We start from the raw sequence: 20,131 nt of genomic DNA, 5'->3' as shown, positions 1-20,131 counted from the left end.
AAAGAAAGAAGATCTGTCTGTGAAAAGACTATTTGCTCAATGTTGTGTGTGAGATGTTTCTCTGTTTGTGTGCATGCCTCACCCCTTTCTACCATTCCTCGCGCTCAGGGTCCATACCAAAAGGTCTAATCTTGCAGGGTAACTTGTCATTCTCTCAGCAGCCACAGACCTGACAGTGGGGAAAATCTACGCAGCTATGATGATCATGGAGTACTACCGGCAGAGCAAGATCAAGCGCTCGCAGGCTCTTCGTGACGAGCAGGTACTGCCGTCTCAAGGGGAATAAATAGCACTCCACCTGCATCCGACCCTTTAAAGTCAAAGGCAGACTGACTTGCACTGAAATCAAGGCTGCGGGGCTGTAGTCCCATTCATATCAGCCTGGGCTGTGACAACCTCTGAAAAAGGACTGACATAAGGATTTGTACAGTCACCTAAAAAGGGGCTGAGACTCAAATCTAACGCTCCATCTCTAACAGCCAAAACAGTGCTGCCACCTGCTGGGCAAAGGGTATTACTCTTTGCTTTGACAATAATTGGAGTATTGGCAGAAAATAATAAAAACAAACATAATTCATGATTCAAGTATACCTTTCACAAGATTAAAATGCGAATTTACGAGATGATTTATATCAAAGCGTAGCAGTTATTTAGCAGTTTGGATTGTTGCCGGCTGACGTGTTGTCAGAGCCCTGAAGGTGCCCATGCCTGAACAACATAGCAGCCCACATAATGGCTCCTTTTGTGTGCACTGCTTTTAAAGATACTGTACCTCCTCACTACCCATCACATGTGCTCGTGACCAGACTTAAAGATGTGCATTATGATACTACTGCACCCTCCTGTCAGTGACAGAGGGGGCCACCCTCCACATTCATTTTGCTTTATTTCATCTTGGTGATTCAGATCATGAGATGATATCCTATCAGAACTCAAATGTACTGGTCCTTAACAGGTTCAAGCAGCCGGCATGAAGCATAAGCATTTCAAGGCCTGCATGCTCGGCAACCTGATATTTCATTGCACGTGTAGAGACACTTCCAATGTCTCTCAAACATTCCCTCAAACCATTATTTCCTGTCCACACATACTGTCCACTCCCCCAGTCCACCTGCTGCATTGTAGGCTGCAGCCTGTCTTGACCGGGTCAGCAGGACCGGCCTACCATACGTTGTAGCAACACCTCTGCAGTGTTTCATGATCCCAAAATATTAGTGTGGATACCTTCAAACAGTATAGTCAAAGTGTTGCATGTGTTTTAAATGTTGTACATCATACTATATTTAGTGTTTGCACTCATTGACGGAAGGTTTGCCACAGTTTGGATTTGAATAAAGGCGGAGAGAGAACTAAAGAATTATTCATTTTAAAATCACATAGCTCAAAGATTAAAACATGTTAATGCGGGAGATAACATTTTAAATGCACTGGAGTTTAATTGTTTTCATCCGAAACATGTAAGTGGCGGTTATGAGGTAGTACGGTAAGACTTTTGAAATGGATGACGAGTGAATTAATGACAAGGAAAGTGTTATTGTCCCATCATTCACCTGCTATGTTCCCCTCCACAGGATTGTTGCAGTGTTTATCTGCCGTGATGTCCATGAGGCCCACTCTATTATTCCTCCCCTGTTATATCGGTCTTCTGTTTTTCTATCAACGTTAGAGTATTTAAAACCACCATCAGATGACAACTGATCTCCAAATGAAAGCCAGAACGATTACTGATCATTATCTTTGAGCCCCAGACCGAGTGTGTGAATTCCACATCTTTATTGGACCTTACAAGCGTCCTAGTGGTTAGAGTCCTGGACCTGGAGGCCTCAAAGGGTCCCAGAATGCCCTCTTTAGTCCATCCATCCCTCTCTCCTGCGAGCTGTTGGGCATCAGTTGCTCAAGACTCCGTTGCTTGCATTTATTCCACTTTTACCTCATTACCTCTGTTGCCTGGCTTCAGCCGACAGCCCTCTCTCTACCTGCCCTCTGTTCCCTGCTCTGCCCCCCCCCCCCCTCCCCCCATTTCCCTGTCAGTCTGCCTGATAGCTGGCGGCGGCCATGTTGTATATCTCACACAGAATCGAACGCCATTACTGTTTCAGCGCGTGGAGCCTCCTTCCCCCGGCCAGGATGGGGGTCCGGGACTTAACAACGCCCTCCCTCCACCTGAGACGACAGAGACTGTCAACGGCCTGTGAGTCGGTCGTCATGTTTTACTTTACGGGAGGCGGTTTGTGGAAAGCACACCAATGAAGGAAAATGAGTTTGGGATGGTGTGTTTTGTGTGTGTCACAGGCCGGTGGAGGGGGGGGTCCCGGAGAGCCAATCGTGGGTTACGGCTCGTGCTCAGGAGATGTCCCAGAAGGCCGGCAGCTGGAGCCCCGAGGGACGCCCTGAGGACGGCCTGGGAAGCATGAGCAACTCTCAGGTAGAACGCTCGTACATGCACACAGCAGGGCCACGCTGAACAGCACTCGCACAACAGACACATAAAACACATCCTTGTCGTACGCCAAGTGCGAGTGGACAAGTACTCAAACACTCGAGCCATTCAGCATTTGTGTTTTACTTTCATATCATTGCTATCAAATGAACTCCCAAAGAAACATTGAGGCCACTTGAATGGTAAAATGAAATGTGATATTCATGTAGTTACAGATTGCAGATCCATCTCCATTGAAATATATGTCCGTTTTATCCATAACCTCTGTGTGTTACATAAATTAGATGAAGCCATGAGGACATCAGGTTTGTGTTTCCTCTTCCTTATAACTGAGTTGAAATGAAAGTTGAAATATAACAGGGCATGGACTTGCTTCTTGTTTCACGTTTTGACTCTGCATTCTAGTGAAGATAGTCTCACATATGAACGTATGCTCATGGTCTTGCCAGTAGTTGAGAAAATAAACAACATTCTACTGCAGTACTGTGTGATCTGAAGTCACCTTGGCACAAAGGAGAGACGCTCAGAGCTCATATTGTTCCATCTTTGCTGCCTTGTTGCCTTCATTATTTATACTCAATAGGTCATTTCCATGTCCTCTGATCTCTCCTGCCTTGACATGTCATGAAACCTTTCTTTGACTAGTTCCATCTCTCGTCACACACAATGTGTTATCTTCATTCAGAGTCTATCTGGCCTTCAGAGTGGTTCACGTCCCTGTCGTCATAAACCTCTCTGCGTGTAGACCTCCTGGAGGCATGACAGGTCTCTGTATCCGTGGGCCCGATAACACAACCACGGCATATCAATCCATAGAGGTCCGGAGAAGTTTACACTCAGGAGGTGGATAGAAGAGAGTGGCTGTCGGCTTCATTCAAACTAGTTTGAGTGAGAAGCTACAGTTAGACGAGGCAAATTAAATGATACAATACGAACAACAACATGAGATATTAGACAAAGAAATGTCTCTAGAGGAAAAACACACATCGCTGCTGCCTGATTCAGCTGCAGTTGCCGAGGTATACTCCAAATAAAATAGAATTTGGCATATTTGCACTGGGGAATTTGTTTGGCGTTACCTGGGAAAGAACTGTTGTATTTAGGCTTGATGGCTGCAGTTTGTGTAAACAAGCCAAACATAGTGGTTTCTACCCGTGCTCTGCCTACATTGTATCAGCGCCTGCACCTGGCCAACACCTTCATGTGATCAGTTTGTTTTTTCACATGTCCTTTGGGCTGCATATGGGATTCCCTTCAAATCCATTCCTGCTGTGACTCACAAGCTCCTCCATCTGGCGTCTTTGCCATTGATCAAGAATCTTTGCATTAGCTTAGCAGTTGCATTTGCTTTTGACAGCAGCCTTTGCAAACACAACAATTTATTTTGTTTGGAGTATACTCATGATCTTAGGACCCAAACAATTGATTCCTTTTTCCATTCATCGCACAGTTTAAAACAAACACAACTAACAAAGAAGAAAAAGTCCCTCCTCGCACTCACACACCCACCAAACTCTCCCACTGACGACGTTCACCTCTCTGAGACCCTCAGTTCTCTGCTTTCTTTGGATAACAAACTTCCCCACCTACCCCTCACCCCACCCCCCCCCCATACTCCGTCAGTTTTCATGGCAGCCGTCACACCATCTCCTGCTCTCCTGCTCTGTTTTCAGACGGTAGAGATGAGAGAGATGGGGCAGGATGGTTACTCGGATACTGAGAACTTTCCACCAATGGAAGGCCATGGCAGGGCCGCTTCCATGCCCCGCCTCCCAGGCGACAACCAAGTGAGCAGCATTCTCACCTTTCCACCCTCTTTCTATTCCCCCCATTGTCTCTGTTCCTCACCCAGTTTTAGTTTGAAAAGATCATCATCTGAAAGGTCTGGCTTGCTGCGCAAAGATTTATTGCTGTGGTTACTGGAATCCATGCTGGAGAAAGTTTACCCCGGGTCAGAAGGGCTTTCTGCTAAATGAAGGCGTTACTGACTAATGACAAATTACTACATGGGCGGTACTGAGCAAAGGCTTATTTTTTAAATACTTTTTTTTAAGCCTAAGAACCACCAATAATGTGAATAACAATAAACAAGATCTGCTATTGTTTCAATATTTCGGGCTAAAACATGGAAATGTTTTGCTGAAATGTTGACCTCCAATCTTGAGTTCAAAAGGACCACAGCAAGGCACAGTGAGACCTTCTGCTCTTATCTCTTCCTCTCATCCGGCCTCCTGCATGGAGATCTTTACCCGTGGGTGTCCCGTTTCCATCTAACACACTCATCCATTTGATCTTGTTTCATACCTTGGTGAGTGCTCTGGTTGTCATATGCGCACAGCATATTTATAAATACAAATGTGCACACGCACACACACATACGATACATACGTACGCACTTCTCTGCCCGCCATTATTTCCTCTTCTTTTGACGAGTCCCTGATTTACATCTCTTTTCTTGATGTTTTGATACTAAACTGTCTCTTCCTTCCTGGTAAAGGTTTTCTCTGTGCTGAACTCGTTGAATTTTGGGGTCTTTTTTTGTTTTGGGGGGGTTTGAACGAGGAGTAGAACCAGCATGATATTGTGTGTGTGTGTGTGTGTGTGTGTGTGTGTGTGTGTGTGTGAGTATGTGTGTGTGTGTGTTGTGAATATGTGTGTGTTCCACTGATCTTTCTGTCCCCTGAAACTCACGCTGTTGCTGTCACTCTGTTGTCTGCTGTTTGAGTTTGGTGTGTGTGTGTGTGTGTGTGTGTGTGTGTGTGTGTCTGTGTGCAGACACCATTTGTGCTCGTACTTTGCTGATTGTCGTCATTGCTGTTGTTTGAGCATTTCCATGGTTACCTTGTCTGTATAACCCTGTTCTGGCTCCAACACCCCAGTCTCTGTGGTAAGTGTGTCTCTTCCACCTTCACTGCTGCTCTAATCAGACTCTCTTTCTCTGTCCCTCCTTCTCTTCTTGTCTTTCTCTTTCCTCTCTCCACTGTGGCACCCCATATCTTTTTGGGTTGAACCTCCACCTAACAATTGTCCTCCACTGTACCCCATTTCTCTTTCACTGTGTCTCAATCCATCCCTCTCTCCCCTCACTTCTCTCCCTCCCTTGGTTCTGTGTGTATGCTCCCTGTGTGACTACACCTTTGGTGTATTTGTGGCTCTTTGTGTGTATGTGTGTGTCTTCTCTGTGCTCATACAGCAGCGGAGGAAAGGGAGACCACGTAGCAGTAACCTCAGTGTATGTACCCTGTCTTCCCTGTATTGTCTCTCTCTTCCTCTTTTTTTCTCTACCTTTCACTCTCACTCTCCCCTAGAACTTCCTTTTTTTCTCCTCATTTGTCATTTATCCATGTTGTCCCTTCTATCATGGCAAGGGCTCTCCTTCAAATTGATTCAGAAAAACCTTTTCTGGCATGATCCGATGCCAGCCCGGCTTCCAAACTGAAGCTGGCATTCTTAGCTATACCTCTCTCGTGCACCTTAGTGCAGCGGGTCTGGAATCCCTGTCATCGTCAACAGTCACGCCACACTGTGTCGTTGGCCTCTGTGTCTCTGTCTCTCTTCTCTCAGCTGCTGCTCGTGCTCTGTTGCTCTCTGTCCTCATGCCTGCAGCGTGCTCGTCTAGAACGACGTCCTCAATGTTTCCCCGCCTGTGTTCGAGTCTCCATTCACACCTGCATGCAAGAAATTGGTTGAAATGCGTTGAAGTGTATTTACGTGTGTGTGTGATGAGAGACAAAAAGAGGAATTTTGGATTTGGGGATGTGTGTGTGTGTGATGTGCTGTTGGGATTCTCAGTGCTTCTCCTATGAGGCCAGATAGATTGGTGTTAAATATACATCCGCCAACCTGTCGGTTGATTTGTCTTACACACAATAACTGGAAAACGGTCCGGCACAGCAGCCAAAAGGATCCAGCACTGAAGAAACCTGATGTGGTTTACATGTCCAGGTCAGCAACTTGTGACGCCATAAGCTCACAGACATAGGCTGTTCTGCTTTCCCGCCTCAGAGTATGAAGCCTCTGCCCTGCAGAGGATGTTCTCATGTGGGTAGAGGGCTCAGGACAACCCCTATGTGCCTGCATGGCTGGAGGAAAGTAGAGCAATTAGAGGAGTTTTGTGCAGCCTGGAATGTGTCATGTTCTGGGGGTTGTGGGTGGTGAGGATGGAGGACTGTTGCAAGTCGTACTAACATCTCTATTTCCTTTATTATTTTACGAAGCAAGTTACAGAAGCATGGAATGCATGGCCATTTGCCATCATCTCTTTTACTTTTACTTTGTTATTCCTTTTTCTTATATACTTTTTGATTTCTCTGTATTAGAGGTCGGCAATTACTACAGTTTCAGCCCTGACACTCAGGTGGCTATCAATGGAGACATGTGATGTGAATGCTTAAAATATATATTATTTTAATCATCTGGAAACATGCAAGATCCATGAAGCCATTATAAATAGTTTCATTTCGAAAAAATGCCATTGGACTTAATTTCAGCATTGGGAGCTCTTCACATTAAATCCTGTTCAGTAACTTAGTGCAGATTGACGGATAGTTTTAATTATTAGATGGATAAGATTGAGATTTTTTTGAAGGAGACAAACTATGATGAAGGAGCACCAAATCTGGCCCATGGGCTGCTTTTTGCCGACCTCTGCCCAATAATCTGTGTACATTTCTAAAACAGCATGATTGCAAAAATGTTACTAATGTGGTAGAGGGTGATTTGGGAGGGGATGTGGGAGGACGGCAGGTGGGTTCAAGGAAATGATGTCATTCACACACAAACATACACACACATACACACAATGTCTCTTGACCCTTGGCAGACAACACCAACTCAACAATGAAAGCAAACATCTATCCCTCCCTCTCTCTCTCCCTCCCTTCCTTCCTCGTGGGTTCTCTCTTTCTCTCTCAGACCATCAATGACAGCAGTCCCATGAAGCGCTCCGCCTCGTCGCTGGGCCACAGCAGGTCTGGGCGGGGCCACAGAGACAAAGGAGGTGCAGACGACTACAACATGGAGAGTGTACCCGAGGAGGGGAGAACTTCCAGACATGGACACCGGCGGAAAGACCGGAATCATCGTGCATCTGAGAGGTCCCTGTGCCGCTACGCAGAGGCTGACACAGGTGGGAAAGAGTACATGTTTAGACAGAGGCTGTGTTGACACAGTAGAAGCAACATGACAACAGCAATTATTATAATGTATTGACTGAGAATAAAAGGTTTTGTACCGCTTTTGAGTGTTGCTTAAGTGTGATGTTGTATTTGTATCTAATGTCAACGCAATCTTTAGTGTTTTCATCACACACCAATAATAACTTTGTTAAACTCCACCACCAGGCGTCGGCACAGACCTGAGCACAACCACCCAGTCGGGCGACCTCACGTCCAAAGACAAGGATCGCGACAGAGATCGCGGCCGGTCCAAAGACCGCAAGCACCACCACCACCATCACCACCACCACGGCTCGGTGGACAAGGAGCGCTATGTAGCAGAGCGAGGGGGCGAGTACGGGCACAGGCACACCCGCGACCGGGAGCACGACCGGGAGCACGACCGGGAGCACGACCGGGAGCACGACCGGGAGCACGACCGGGAGCACGATCGGGAGTACGACCGGGAGCACGTCCGGGAGCACGACCGGGAGCACGACCGGGAGCACGATCGGGAGTACGACCGGGAGCACGACCGGGAGCACGACCGGGAGCACGATCGGGAGCACGACCGGGAGCAAGAAAGAGAGCACGACCGGGAGCACGACCGGGAGCAAGAAAGAGAGCACGACCGGGAGCACGACCGGGAGCACGACCGGGAGCACGACCGGGAGCAAGAGAGAGAGCACGACCGGGAGCAAGACCGAGAGCAAGACCGGGATAGGGAGAGAGAACCGGACCGGCGCTGGTCCCGATCGCCCAGCGAGGGTCGCGAGTGCATGACGCACAGACAGGTGGGCTTCTGGGTACTTGTGTGCATGTGGTGTTCGTAATATAAAAGCAGTGTTCGGACCACATTTGTGTTATGCTGAAACATATCAAACAAGGGCCTATAGTTTGATGGTGCTTAATATATATATATATATATATATATATATAAGCCTTGGTGGTATTTTCTGCGCATAAAGAATCACTAAACTGCTGCCCTCACGTTTCCAATGTGGTGGATTGTTATCTGGGGGACCTCCACATACGTACTATAAACTCACTGTTAACCAGAATGTATTCTATATGATCATTCATAAAGAGATTGGAGTTATTATAGGACAACTTTTTGCTGCTGCCCTCAAATTAGAGGCCGAGATGTGTCGTTGTTCTGAACACCAAGTTGAGTTTAAACTGGCAAAGATAGTATGGGTCCTTCATGTACATTTATATATACATATATGATATGATATGATATATACCTTTATTCGTCCCACAGTGGGGAAATTTCAAAAATCACAGCAGCGGTGCACATCAGAGCATTAATAAAAATAATTATAAAACACAAAACTTAATACTAAATATATATATATATATATATATAAATGTATATGAAGGACATACAGTATATATGTTTGACTATACATGCAAGCAAACATTCATTATTGTGGGTCTAATCATGTGATGGTAAATTCAGTCTCTGTTATCAAATCACTGTTCCAACAACCCCAAAAAAAGATGCATATAAATGTATATTTGATCCCTAGGTGCTGTCCTTATTGCACTTCCTTAACTTGTTTTAACTGCCAATGTTTTATCATGTTACCGTCATTTCCTTTCCTTTTATAGCATCCTTTAAAAACACATAATCTAAAACATTTCCTATTAGAATTGGAAACAAAGAGTATCTCCCTTATGACGCACACCGTTTAGCCTTATTATATTATATTTACAAAAGCAGATTAATTGGGGAAGAATTTTTTTTTCCCCAATTCACTTTTTAATTAATTTCTAGAACTACATACAAAGATAGATAGATAGATAGATATATACTTTATTAATCCCCAAGGGGAAATTTGTCATAACAGTAGCAGCACCAATAAACTAAACACACGAGAATAAAAAATAATATAAAATATAAAAAACAGGGATTAAAGACATAGATGTATACAAGTGAAAGATATAGATGTATACAAGAAGTATACAAAGTAAAATATAAAATAAAATATATATGTATATATACAACATATATGCATACACAATACAATACTAATGACTTCAGTGTAAAATTAAATATAAAATGTCCCACAGCTCACGATCAATACATTCAAACCAAACACATTGGATGTATGTTTAGTCCTCATTTTGACCCTGTTCCTCATCTGTTGCTCCAGAGATCAACCCTTTACCCTTCTTTTCTCCTGTCGTCTTTTATTTCCTTTCCTCTGCGTGACATTTTGCTTCTCTGTGTATGGTGCTGTTTGGAATCTCATCTTTTTTGTCCACATCCTTTGCTCATTTCTGCCCTTTTCTCCTCCACTCCACACACATTATGACTGGTGCTTCTATTCTTGTTCTTGCTGTGGGTCTTGTTCTTGTCTTTCTCTTTTATCTGGACTTTATTGCTTTCTCTCTGCTTCTCTGTCTTTCTTTCTTTCTTTCCTTTATTTGTTTTATACTCTATCTTTCCCATGCTCTTTACTCTACATGTTCTGTCGTTGAATTTGTGGTTCGTTCTTTTTATTTGCTTTATTTCACTTTTTGTGTAGGGCAGTAGTTCGGTCAGTGGAAGTCCCGTCCCCTCAACCTCGGGGACCAGTACGCCACGCCGGGGGCGCCGACAGTTGCCTCAGACCCCTGCAACACCCCGGCCGCATGTTACCTACTCCCCTGTTGTCCGTAAGGCCGCGCCCACACAACCTGGGGGACCACAGAGCCGACCACCAGCCCCCCGCCACTTTTCTCCGGAGCCTGCCCAAGGACAGGGTCCTCCTCCCGCTGGACCCCCTATAGCCCACCATGGCACATCTCGCCAGGGTCATCATCCCCCGCCTCGCTGGGGAGACACAGGTGGGGGAAGTGGCTCCATGGAAGAGGATGGCTGCTTCTACAGCCAGGACTATGAACCCCATCATGAACCACCTGCTTATGAGCAGAGCCCCATGCAAGGTGCCAACCACCCACTGCCACCTCCTCCACAGCCACAGCCACACAACCCCCATCCCCTCCCTCCACCCCAGCCACACCCTGTAAACAACCCCCACCCTCATCCACCGCCCCACCCACAGCCCAGTCGCATCTCGCCTAGAACTGCCGGCCAGGCGCCCCCTCCCACCACCGCCCTGACTGGGCCTGCACAGGGCCAGATGCAGCCTGCCGCCCAGCGCCGCTTACCCAATGGCTACCGCTCTTCTTCGCCATCCACACATCTCCATGGACCCCCACATACTGGGCCTCACAAGGTCCCGCCTCCAGCTGGGCATCCCAGAGGTCCCTGCAAGGGCCCGCATGAACCCTACAGCGAGAAGGAGGCGAACGACTGGTGCTAGCCTCTGGGGATGGGGGAGGGGCGTAAGGAGGGAAACGAATTGATAGATGGACCAAAAGAGGAAGATGGGAGGCTCTGAGCCTGAGCTCTGACTGCCAAGGGAAACCATGAATCTTTCTGTTTTGCCTGTTCAATGTTTTCCTCTCCCCCACTGGTTGGCATGTCCTAGTGATGGTGGGATAGATAAAGGTATAGGTGTCAGGATGAAGGGGTGGTACAAGAATGTTGAGGCAGAATCTGGAGAAACAATTGGTGTCAATGGAAACCACCTCCATTTTCTGCTTGCATTGTTGTTGCATTCATATCTTGATGCCAAATAAGATCAACCTCAAACTGCAGTGTTTCAGGATGCAAGCAGGAGGGGTGATGGACACTAGTCGTTGTGTGTCTTAAATTACGCCTCTGGCAACGAGCTACAGCCACTTACAAGATGTCAAGAGTTGCGACTCGACAAAAAGACACTTTACAGTCAGAGACAAAAGAAAGACCACTGTTTTTGTGTGCATCTCAAAGCTAACTTCAGTTAAGTTAGCTGCAAGAAGAATCAAATCCAACCCTCCCAGCCACCAGTTGAATATTGATGAGTTTTATCATCTGTGTTTTTAAATAAAAACAAAACTGACAATGAGCCCTCCACCTGTATGAGGTGAGGAGGCTAAGTGGGTGAGAGAGTTGGGGAGTGTTGCACGGGGTTGATGTGTCACTTGGTCAAAATCTATTGGACATGATGGCTGTGTTTGGGGTGTTTAACATTGTTCCCGGAGAACGCCCTCCTCCCCGAAACAAACAATGTAACCAACCTCAACCCGTAAGAGAAGAAAAACTAAAAAACGTGGAGATGGGTTTCAGAAACAAAAAACAAACCAACAACTGTTTTCTGCAGTATTTCTTCTTCTATTCCTGCCTCTTCTTCCTCCTCCTCTATTACTTCTTCAAAACATTGAAGCTTGAATCTTCTGTTGCACCCGACACGGCTTCGTTTTTTAGACTTGCGGAGTTGTACACCCTGTGGAATCCTGCATGAATGATACAAAAAAAATAATAATAGCATCAATGAGAATCTACTGTATGTGGGAGGAAGTTTTATTGGTCCTTTCTGTTGTGGTCTCCAGGGTTTCTCTCTTTTTGAGTGAAAATGCCTTTCTATGACATTCCTCTCATTGTACCTTCATTTATACTGAAATCAAGACAGAAGGCTGCAGGGAGATTGGCTAGTTATATATGTATATCTCGAAAAGGAACAAAACGATTACTTTTTGCTTGCTTGTCTGTATGTTCTGTGCGAGATGCCTGCCGCTGATACAGCTGGAATTGCACCATTTTTTTGTGGAGTGAACTTTTTTGTAATTACAGTGGAACAACGATATCCCGGGAAGCAGGGTAAAGTGGATAAAAGATGTGGTGTCCATGTTGGTGACAAAGTCCGACAAATCAGTAACATCTCAAAGTCTTCCAGGGTTTGGGGTTAAAACAGAGACATCCGAGAGGAAGAGATCAATAGAAAGGCCGAGAAAGGAGAGAAACTCTTCATCGTTGTTTTCTTTGTTATTGACCGTGATGATGGATAAACAGACAATATAATAACTTCTAATGATCATGATGATCTTGATATTAAGACAGATTCTCCATATTTGGTTTGATATTCTGTTCCGTATGTTTGTTTTCTTTTGAGCTCAGCTTATCCTTTTTCCAACCCTGAGGTGGAGCTCTATCCCACAGTTGCATTGTGGGAGAATGAGTTGGCGGGAGGCCAAGCATGAGTCAGAGAGCATCCACAGCAGTAAATAGCTCTGTCTTTCTTGTCACTCTTTTTCAAAGCCAATATAGAATTTAGACAGTGGGGGAGTTTCATTGTGAGTCCCCTTTAAAAGCGTGTCAAACACAGCAGTTTCATGCACACTGCATTTAAGTGAATGCATCTTCTCTCCTGCAGATGCTGAAGCAGAGTTCCACCACCGCGTGTGACCTTCCAGTGGCGCTGTATGACAGCGTCCCTCCTAGTTTTTGTACCACTCCTTTTGCTTCACTTGTGATTCAGAGTTGTTCTATCAGTGCACCAAGAACACAGCTCAGCTCATTCTCTCACTTGTAGACCACCTCGTCTGTGCTCCCTTCGTGTAAACACAGTTCAGTTGGGTTGGAGAAAAGATGCCTGGGCCTCGTCATGGTCCTGGAAAACATCTGTGTTCTGTGTGTATCACTCCTGTAAATCTTGTATTTATTTCCGTGTGTTTCTCTGTGTGCCTCAATCTAACACGTGTCACTAACGCACACCACTGTCAGCCCCAACATTATTATTATTTTTATTTATTTGGCCTACGTTTTACCTGGAGGCCTATCACATGTTGACCAGAGAATGCACTGAAAAAATAGAAAAGAAAAGAAAACTGCCTATTAGTGTCTTTCCAACCTCAGTGGAATGTCACAAACAAGTATTTTTTTCAAATCAGAAAGCACACTAAGTATGTAGCTCCAGGTTGTGGTGTGTGTGTGTGTGTGTGTGTGTGTGTGTGTGTGTGTGTGTGTGTGTGTGTGTGTGTGTGTGTGTGTGTGTGTGTGTACACATGGGTAAGTGCGTTTCAGATACATTTTTGGTGTTTTGTTTTTGTGCTTACTGCTTTAGATTTTTTGTCTCCAGAAATCCTTTTGAAACGTTTTAATCAAGTCATCATAACAATCTGACTGTGTGTGTGTGTGTGTGTGTGTGTGTGTGTGTGTGTGTGTGTGTGTGTGTGTGTGTGTGTGTGTGTGTGTGTGTGTGTGTGTGTGTGTGTGTGTGAATGGTAACATGCAAAGCCCCAAACATTCACCATCCATCTTTGTGTCTATGCTGCAGTGAAAACCACTAACACGCTAATTAACCACACAGTCTTCAAAAAGCAATGTAAAGCCGCTACTGAGAAGAGAGAAAAAAAGAATTTTCTTTAAGTACAAAAGATTTTTAAAAACAAGGAAAAAATATCTAGTTCCAGAAATGCATGTGCTATGTGCATGCCACACCGTGGGTTAACAGTCATCTTCAGGACATAAAAGAAAAAAAGCAGATTAATGAATTCAGAGGAATTTAAAAAAAAAAATTAAAAGATATATAGGTAGATAGATGTTTTTAAAAAGCAACGTTTCCTTTTTTTCTTCTATTTTTGAGAACAAAAAAGGTTACAAAATTACCAAAAAAAATGTCTAAAGAATAAAAACACAAAAGAGACTTTGGTGAGTTTGTTTTCTTCTGTTACATGGGGGTTGAGGCACAACACAACCATGTTCGGGACCACCGCAAAAAGAACTGTTTAAAAAATATATATACAAAGAAAAGTAAGTACAGTTCAGGTGGTGCATTCTTCCTTCTACTTTGTGTGGGGGTCAGAGGGCGCAGGAGCCAAGTCTGATGATGTAGCTCCTCATTATAACTGGCTGTGGAACTTTTGATCTCTCACTCACTCACTCTCTATCTCTCTTTCTCTCTCTCTCTCTCTAATTCTGTCTCTTCACACTCTTATCTGTCGCACTCTCAAGCTGTCTCGCCGCTATTTCTACCAGTGCATTTTGTAATTCCAAACAAAACTCTTCCTAAAGAATAAAAACCAGAGAATGCAAACCGCTTTTCCTCATTTCTTGTCCACATTATTGCTTCAGTCTTTTTAACTGTGACGATGTGTGTTGTGTGTGTGTGTGTGTGTCTCATTTTGTGCTTTAAAGGTGTCGCGTGGGGTTTCCTTTGAAACAAACCAAACGGGTGTTTACGAAAATGCACCATTTTTTAATTTAAACGAACATTGTTGACATCTGTTTACAATCTGAGTCTTCTTCTCTGTCTTTGCTTGCTCTTTTCTGTGTAATGTCTGAGCGCATTACCGCCGCCTGTTGGCAGGAATCTGTATTGCACACGACAAACCAAATATGGGCCAACTGATTCATTGGTGCTGGCCAAGTACTGTGGGCTTGTTTTGCTGAAAACTCGATATGAGAAAAACTGCAGAGTTGGGTTATAATTCCCCTAAAATAAAAACATTAGGATTATTAGTTCAGCCTTGAGTGAACAAACCTAACGGGCTGGCTCGGGAACACTGTTATAAATCACCACTTGCTGTGAGTTCAGCTCATATGTTTCTGTGATGCTCGAATAAGAACAAGTGTGGAAAATACCAAATATCCTCAAGAAAAAACAAACACAGTAAGCATTGTAAGCTTGGTTATGCAGAAGGCATAAATGTGGCAGCATATTCCTTCACAGTGAGCTTACGTGTGAGAGAAGGCCATAGGGAAGAGCCCGGGAGGAAAGAAAGTGTGTGAGTGTTCAGAACAGTCTGAATATGAGAAGGCACACAAGGAGAGTGTCTTCACAGACATGTCCAGACGGTTCCGGCCCTGAGTACATAGACAGGGTGCTCTGGTTTCAGCCGGAAGACTAAGCAGCTCAAATGGGGCCTCATGGGCTCACTCAGGCACTTCCCCCCACATTCCTTCTTCTGTTTTCCTGGGCTAACAACCCCCTCCCCCACCCCTCAACCACGGTGAATCCCTGTTGTGCCCACTCGAAAGTCTGTCGAGGCGTTACATCCTGAAACGTAAAGCCAGCCTTAATATTAGACTATTTTAAAGCATAATTATGCAGACATATTTCAAACTTTAGAGTAATACTAATCAATTAATTTGATAAAAACCTCTTCAGCTTCTGGTGGCTCAGCTCAGAACGAGTCGTGCCGTTTGAGATTGAACTAAAGATCTGTACTCTAGGAGTCCCTTATCTTGCTTTATCCATTGTAATGGATTACCGATTATTACCCACACGTCGTCACTTATCAACAGTGGAATTTAGTATTTAACCTTTTGAACCCTTAACCAATGACTATTAAGACAGTAACACATATTGAAGAGCTAAAGGACCACAGTTTTTCTCAAGTGTATGCTTATACAATGTTTCTGTGACCTCCCCCCCCCCCACACACACTCTTTGGACCACAATCTCCTGAATTGTCGCTGCTTTTGTTCTGTAAATCAGACTGGGGGGAGGGGGAGTAAGGAAGGAAACGTCTTCACACCCAAGTCTGTTTCCTATCACACACCTCTTGCACCCAAAGCAAATCCCCAACTATTTTAACAGCATCATTTTGATTAAAAAAAATATATATAAATACCATGGCTGAGACATTATACATTTACCCCTCATTACTGCCATGCTCCCTCTCTTGTAGGTGTATGTCAAATAACAAACATCACTCCAGATTGAGTACAAAAATGTTTAATAAATATTGAGGTAGTTGTCATTGAATGTTTTACATTTGAAATCAACACATTTCCAGTCTTCATGCAGCACTGGTTCCCACACTCACAACATATAACATCTGCTAGGCTGTACATGTTCATTCAGACAGCTCGAGGCCTCATTCGGATGCACCAATGTCCTTAGTTCCGCCCTTCCCAGTCGAAGCCAGTTATCGTGAGCCGTGGCCATTAACTAGGCCAAAAGTCACCGGGGCTGCTTCCGTGTTTCCCGTAACATGCCCCGGCTTGTTCAGAGTCCTGCTCGGGACGTTCAGAACACTCCGTCCCGGCTGTTCCTCCAAACAACCCGTGAAGAGGCCCTCTCTGGATGCGCGTTCACGCTCCCAAGGCCGTGTCGTAAAGTTCATTCCCTTTGATCTGCGCCGGGGTTCAACACGCTGCAATGGCTCTCTGGAGAAGCATGGGGGGTGGGGGTGCTCCCAGTTTACTGCTGCAGTTCACGTAGTCCAGCAAAACTGAATTTACACTGAGCTGCTCAGAGCAGAGTTTGGCTTTTTTGCATGGCAGAAAGTCCGGCTCCATGGCCGCTTTACCGCGTCTTTTCCTGGAATGCTGTGCGGGTCCAGTCGGGCACAGATTCTCCTTGTTTTCTGCGTCGCGCCGGAGCCCGGTGGGAGAGCCCGAGACCTCCACTCGGGTTAAAGTCTGAGGCTTCTCGGTGGCAAGCGAGGCGGCACCCAGGAGCTCGGTTTGGGCGCCAGTTGGCTCGGTGGTCCCTGTGGTCCCCTCGGCCGCGGGCTGCGGTTGTTCGTATCCCGCAACAACACTTTCCACCGTCGCCTGAGCCGCATGGTACATGTCCCGGGCGGATTTCATTACCAGAGTCAGGAGGAGGCTCCGCTGAAGCCGCAGACCCCCTCGCTGGGTGCGGGAGCTGTACAGTTTCCCCAAAGCCACGACCATGATCCTCTTGGCCTCTGCACTGACCTCCATGTCACAGCTTGTTTTGAAATTAGTCCAGGACAAACAATCACAAGTCAATGTTTTTGAATTCAGTCTCCACCCGCTGACTTCACACACAGACACGATACAGACCGGGTGCAGGGAAACTACTTATCACCTCGTTGACGTCACTCCCCCAGCGTCATAAGAAAGAGCCCCGCCTTTTGGTCTGCTATTTCTAACAACTGGCAGCAACTGTGGCTATTTTAATCTATCAAGATATGCGTAACTGTTCAAGTAAAAACCGAAACCATGAGCAAACTTTGATGTGATCAGAAAAATGGCCTTGTGATGTAACAACAAACAAGGTAAACACACCCCAACAGTATTGCAACACTGCTCAAATCCATACCACAACACTGCACATGGTATGGCAATTTATGGTTTATCTATGTTGGCTTTATTTTATAAGCTATAGTGCTAACCTGCATGTTAAACTGACCTATTTAGTTGTAAGGTATATTACATATTACAATTTTGGACTAGCAGTCCACCATCCGACAGTAGTTTTCCAAATCCAGGACAAACACAACATTATCTTTGCACTAGATAGGCTGCAGATCCAATCAGTCCTGACTGTTTTCATGGTAAATTGATTGAGCTGTTGCTTTAATAATCAAAGCTCAACTGGGCATTGAATTAGCATTTATTGGTGGTTATCGAATGAAAGATTGCAGAGGAATATCTTGCCAATAAGTGTTAATTTCTTGAATCTAGTCCACATAAATGGTGTTTCGTCAAACCAAACATTAACCAAAAAATCTCTAATTAATTTGGTTTCAGACTGCTGATGAATTAATCCAGATAGTAAAATACACCAGGCTGTTCTAAATGTTTAAGGACATGTATAAATAAATAAAAGACACATTATAAATTGATCACAATGTATTGGTTCGATTTGCAAAATCTCGAGCAGGAAAAATCTAACCTGTGAAAAACATATATTTTTCGTCTTTTTCACACCAAGGATGAACACAAGGAAGCCATAACAGTCTGTGCGCTCGTTCACTCTCACCCATCCCCCAGTGTGTATTTTACTTCCTTTTTCAGAGAAGATATGCCCATATTAAGCACATCCTGCTCCTGTGGCACATGCAGAGGAAAGCTGATGACGTGTGTGGGAGCCCTCGCTTCCTGAAGCCATTTAAAGTAACAGTCGTGGTGATTGCGTCAGGGCTTGCTACTTCCTTGAGTCCATATTTGGGCAGTGGAATCCATTCCGGCAGTTTTTAACGGCCTCTACAATGTACTCTTAAACCTGTTTACAGTTCAAACTGGATACACTGAATATCACATCGATATGACGGCATAACAATATATATTTGACCCTGTGGTATCAGGTTGAAAGTGTGAAGCAGATTTGAAGAGAAACAGAAAGAGGGTGATCATGTTTTTCCAAGCTGCTCTGTACTTCCAGAGGAATGTGTGGTATGCAATCTGGTGGGGCTGCAGGTCAACAACACACCAGTTGCAGAGGATAACAGCCTGGCGTTTTCTTTTCCTCAAGGCCTGACTGTCAAAAAATGCATACAACATGTACGATGCATTCCTCTGTTGTCGGAATGCATCAAATCGGCAAAAGCAAATACAATTTAGATAATTTATAGGCAATCCTGACTTTATTTTTAATTGATCAGTCTCCTCTCCTGAACAAACAATGTAAGTGTGTTTTAGTGACAATAGCAAATACAAACATATATCCTCCTCCAGATGTTTTTAAACTCAGCCCAGCTCATGGGTATATGTTTCAAATCATTATTCGAAGTGGAGGGACACTTGTTTTGGACATTTCAGTGTAATTGTAGATCGAAGAGGGCCCTCTTGTGGTGTTGCAATAATATTGAAGCAAAATTGTGGAGACTGGTAAATTCAATAAATGATAACGGTTTAATTAATCCAATCGGAAGAATACCGTGTGTCTATCCTGTATTTCCCATTAGATACTACGGCCTGCAGGGAGCATTTCATCTATATCAGGGGCACCCCACCTAAATTCTTTAAAGATATTCCTTAGATGACATCACCATCAGGAAACAGCCAGTATCATTATATAACAACTGCATTGAACTGTAAAATATTCCAGTACGCCTTAAACATATGTTAATTAATGTATTTCCACTAGTGAGCCATAACACACCACAACAGGATGACAGATACAGTACTACATCTCACTTCATATTTCATATTTGCTCTTTTGTGGTCTGCATACACTCTATTTTCTAACTTGTTGTCTGTGCATTAGGTTTATAAAAGTGTTCTTTTATTTCCATGCTGATGCTTATGATGTGTGCTAATTCTGCCTTATATTAAAGGAGCAAGCAATAGAAACAAAACGAAATTGTTGCAATCACAAACATATAGATTATTGCAGGTTCAAAGCAACCTGTAAAAGTCTATCTCAAATGCTGCTTCCTTGGTCAACGTACAGTTAATTATACGGCAACAAAGTAAACCGAGCTGAATAGTAAACACGAGACATCCATCTCCTCTGCTGGATACAGTTAGCCTTGAGCACAACGGTCACATGTTATCCCCTTCAGTGCCAATCCAGCAACACCATCAGGCCTTAAGTCTAGACTGCCCAGCTGCTCTGTGCAGTCTATGCACTGGATGTCCTGCAGTCACTTGTCTTATCAGCCTTACAACACTAGGTGGGGCACCATTATAAGAATGGAAATCAGAAAGACGACTTGCAGTGTTGTCTGGTTTGTGCAAAGAAGAAAGAGTGCCAGTAGTTTATCTCATACCATCAGTAGAAATGTGTTGAGTCACATTTACGTCAGTAATCATCTCATATAGAAGGACCATGATAACCATAACCAAATCCATGTTAATGGGTGCTATTTGACAATTGTCAAACTTAGTTCTCTTTACTTAAGGGAAAGTATAATCACAGTTTAGATACATAACATAAAGTGCACTTTGAGCCCTTATTTCATAATCTTTACTCAAAGTTGAGCTGTGTAATTTTCTCTCAAGTGGTTGATCTGCTACAAA

The 20,131-nt window shown here is 44.4% G+C and overlaps 2 protein-coding genes across 2 annotated transcripts in view; one reads left to right on the top strand and one right to left on the bottom strand.

Moving 5' to 3' along the window:
• cacna1aa (calcium channel, voltage-dependent, P/Q type, alpha 1A subunit, a) overlaps positions 1-14,509 on the top strand; it is a 74,249-nt gene extending 59,740 nt beyond the window's left edge. Inside the window, exons 44-51 of the mRNA XM_056406829.1 lie at positions 159-262; positions 2,076-2,191; positions 2,293-2,425; positions 4,114-4,227; positions 7,355-7,568; positions 7,783-7,994; positions 8,301-8,390; positions 10,131-14,509. Coding sequence (XP_056262804.1) covers positions 159-262; positions 2,076-2,191; positions 2,293-2,425; positions 4,114-4,227; positions 7,355-7,568; positions 7,783-7,994; positions 8,301-8,390; positions 10,131-10,910 — 1,763 coding nt within the window. The 3' untranslated portion in view covers positions 10,911-14,509. The remainder of the gene's footprint in view (positions 1-158; positions 263-2,075; positions 2,192-2,292; positions 2,426-4,113; positions 4,228-7,354; positions 7,569-7,782; positions 7,995-8,300; positions 8,391-10,130) is intronic.
• A 1,623-nt stretch (positions 14,510-16,132) lies between these two features.
• Positions 16,133-17,246, bottom strand: ier2a (immediate early response 2a). Its single transcript, XM_056407397.1, has one exon. The coding sequence runs from the start codon at positions 17,123-17,125 to the stop codon at positions 16,562-16,564; it is 564 nt and encodes a 187-aa protein (XP_056263372.1). The 5' UTR covers positions 17,126-17,246; the 3' UTR covers positions 16,133-16,561.
• Between the last annotated feature and the right edge of the window lie 2,885 nt (positions 17,247-20,131).

This window comes from Pseudoliparis swirei, chromosome 23, assembly GCF_029220125.1.
Source record: "Pseudoliparis swirei isolate HS2019 ecotype Mariana Trench chromosome 23, NWPU_hadal_v1, whole genome shotgun sequence".
NCBI classification, from domain to species: Eukaryota; Metazoa; Chordata; class Actinopteri; order Perciformes; family Liparidae; genus Pseudoliparis; species Pseudoliparis swirei.
The sequence above is the reverse complement of the archived record's forward strand: the minus strand, read 5'-3'. Positions and strand labels throughout refer to the sequence as shown.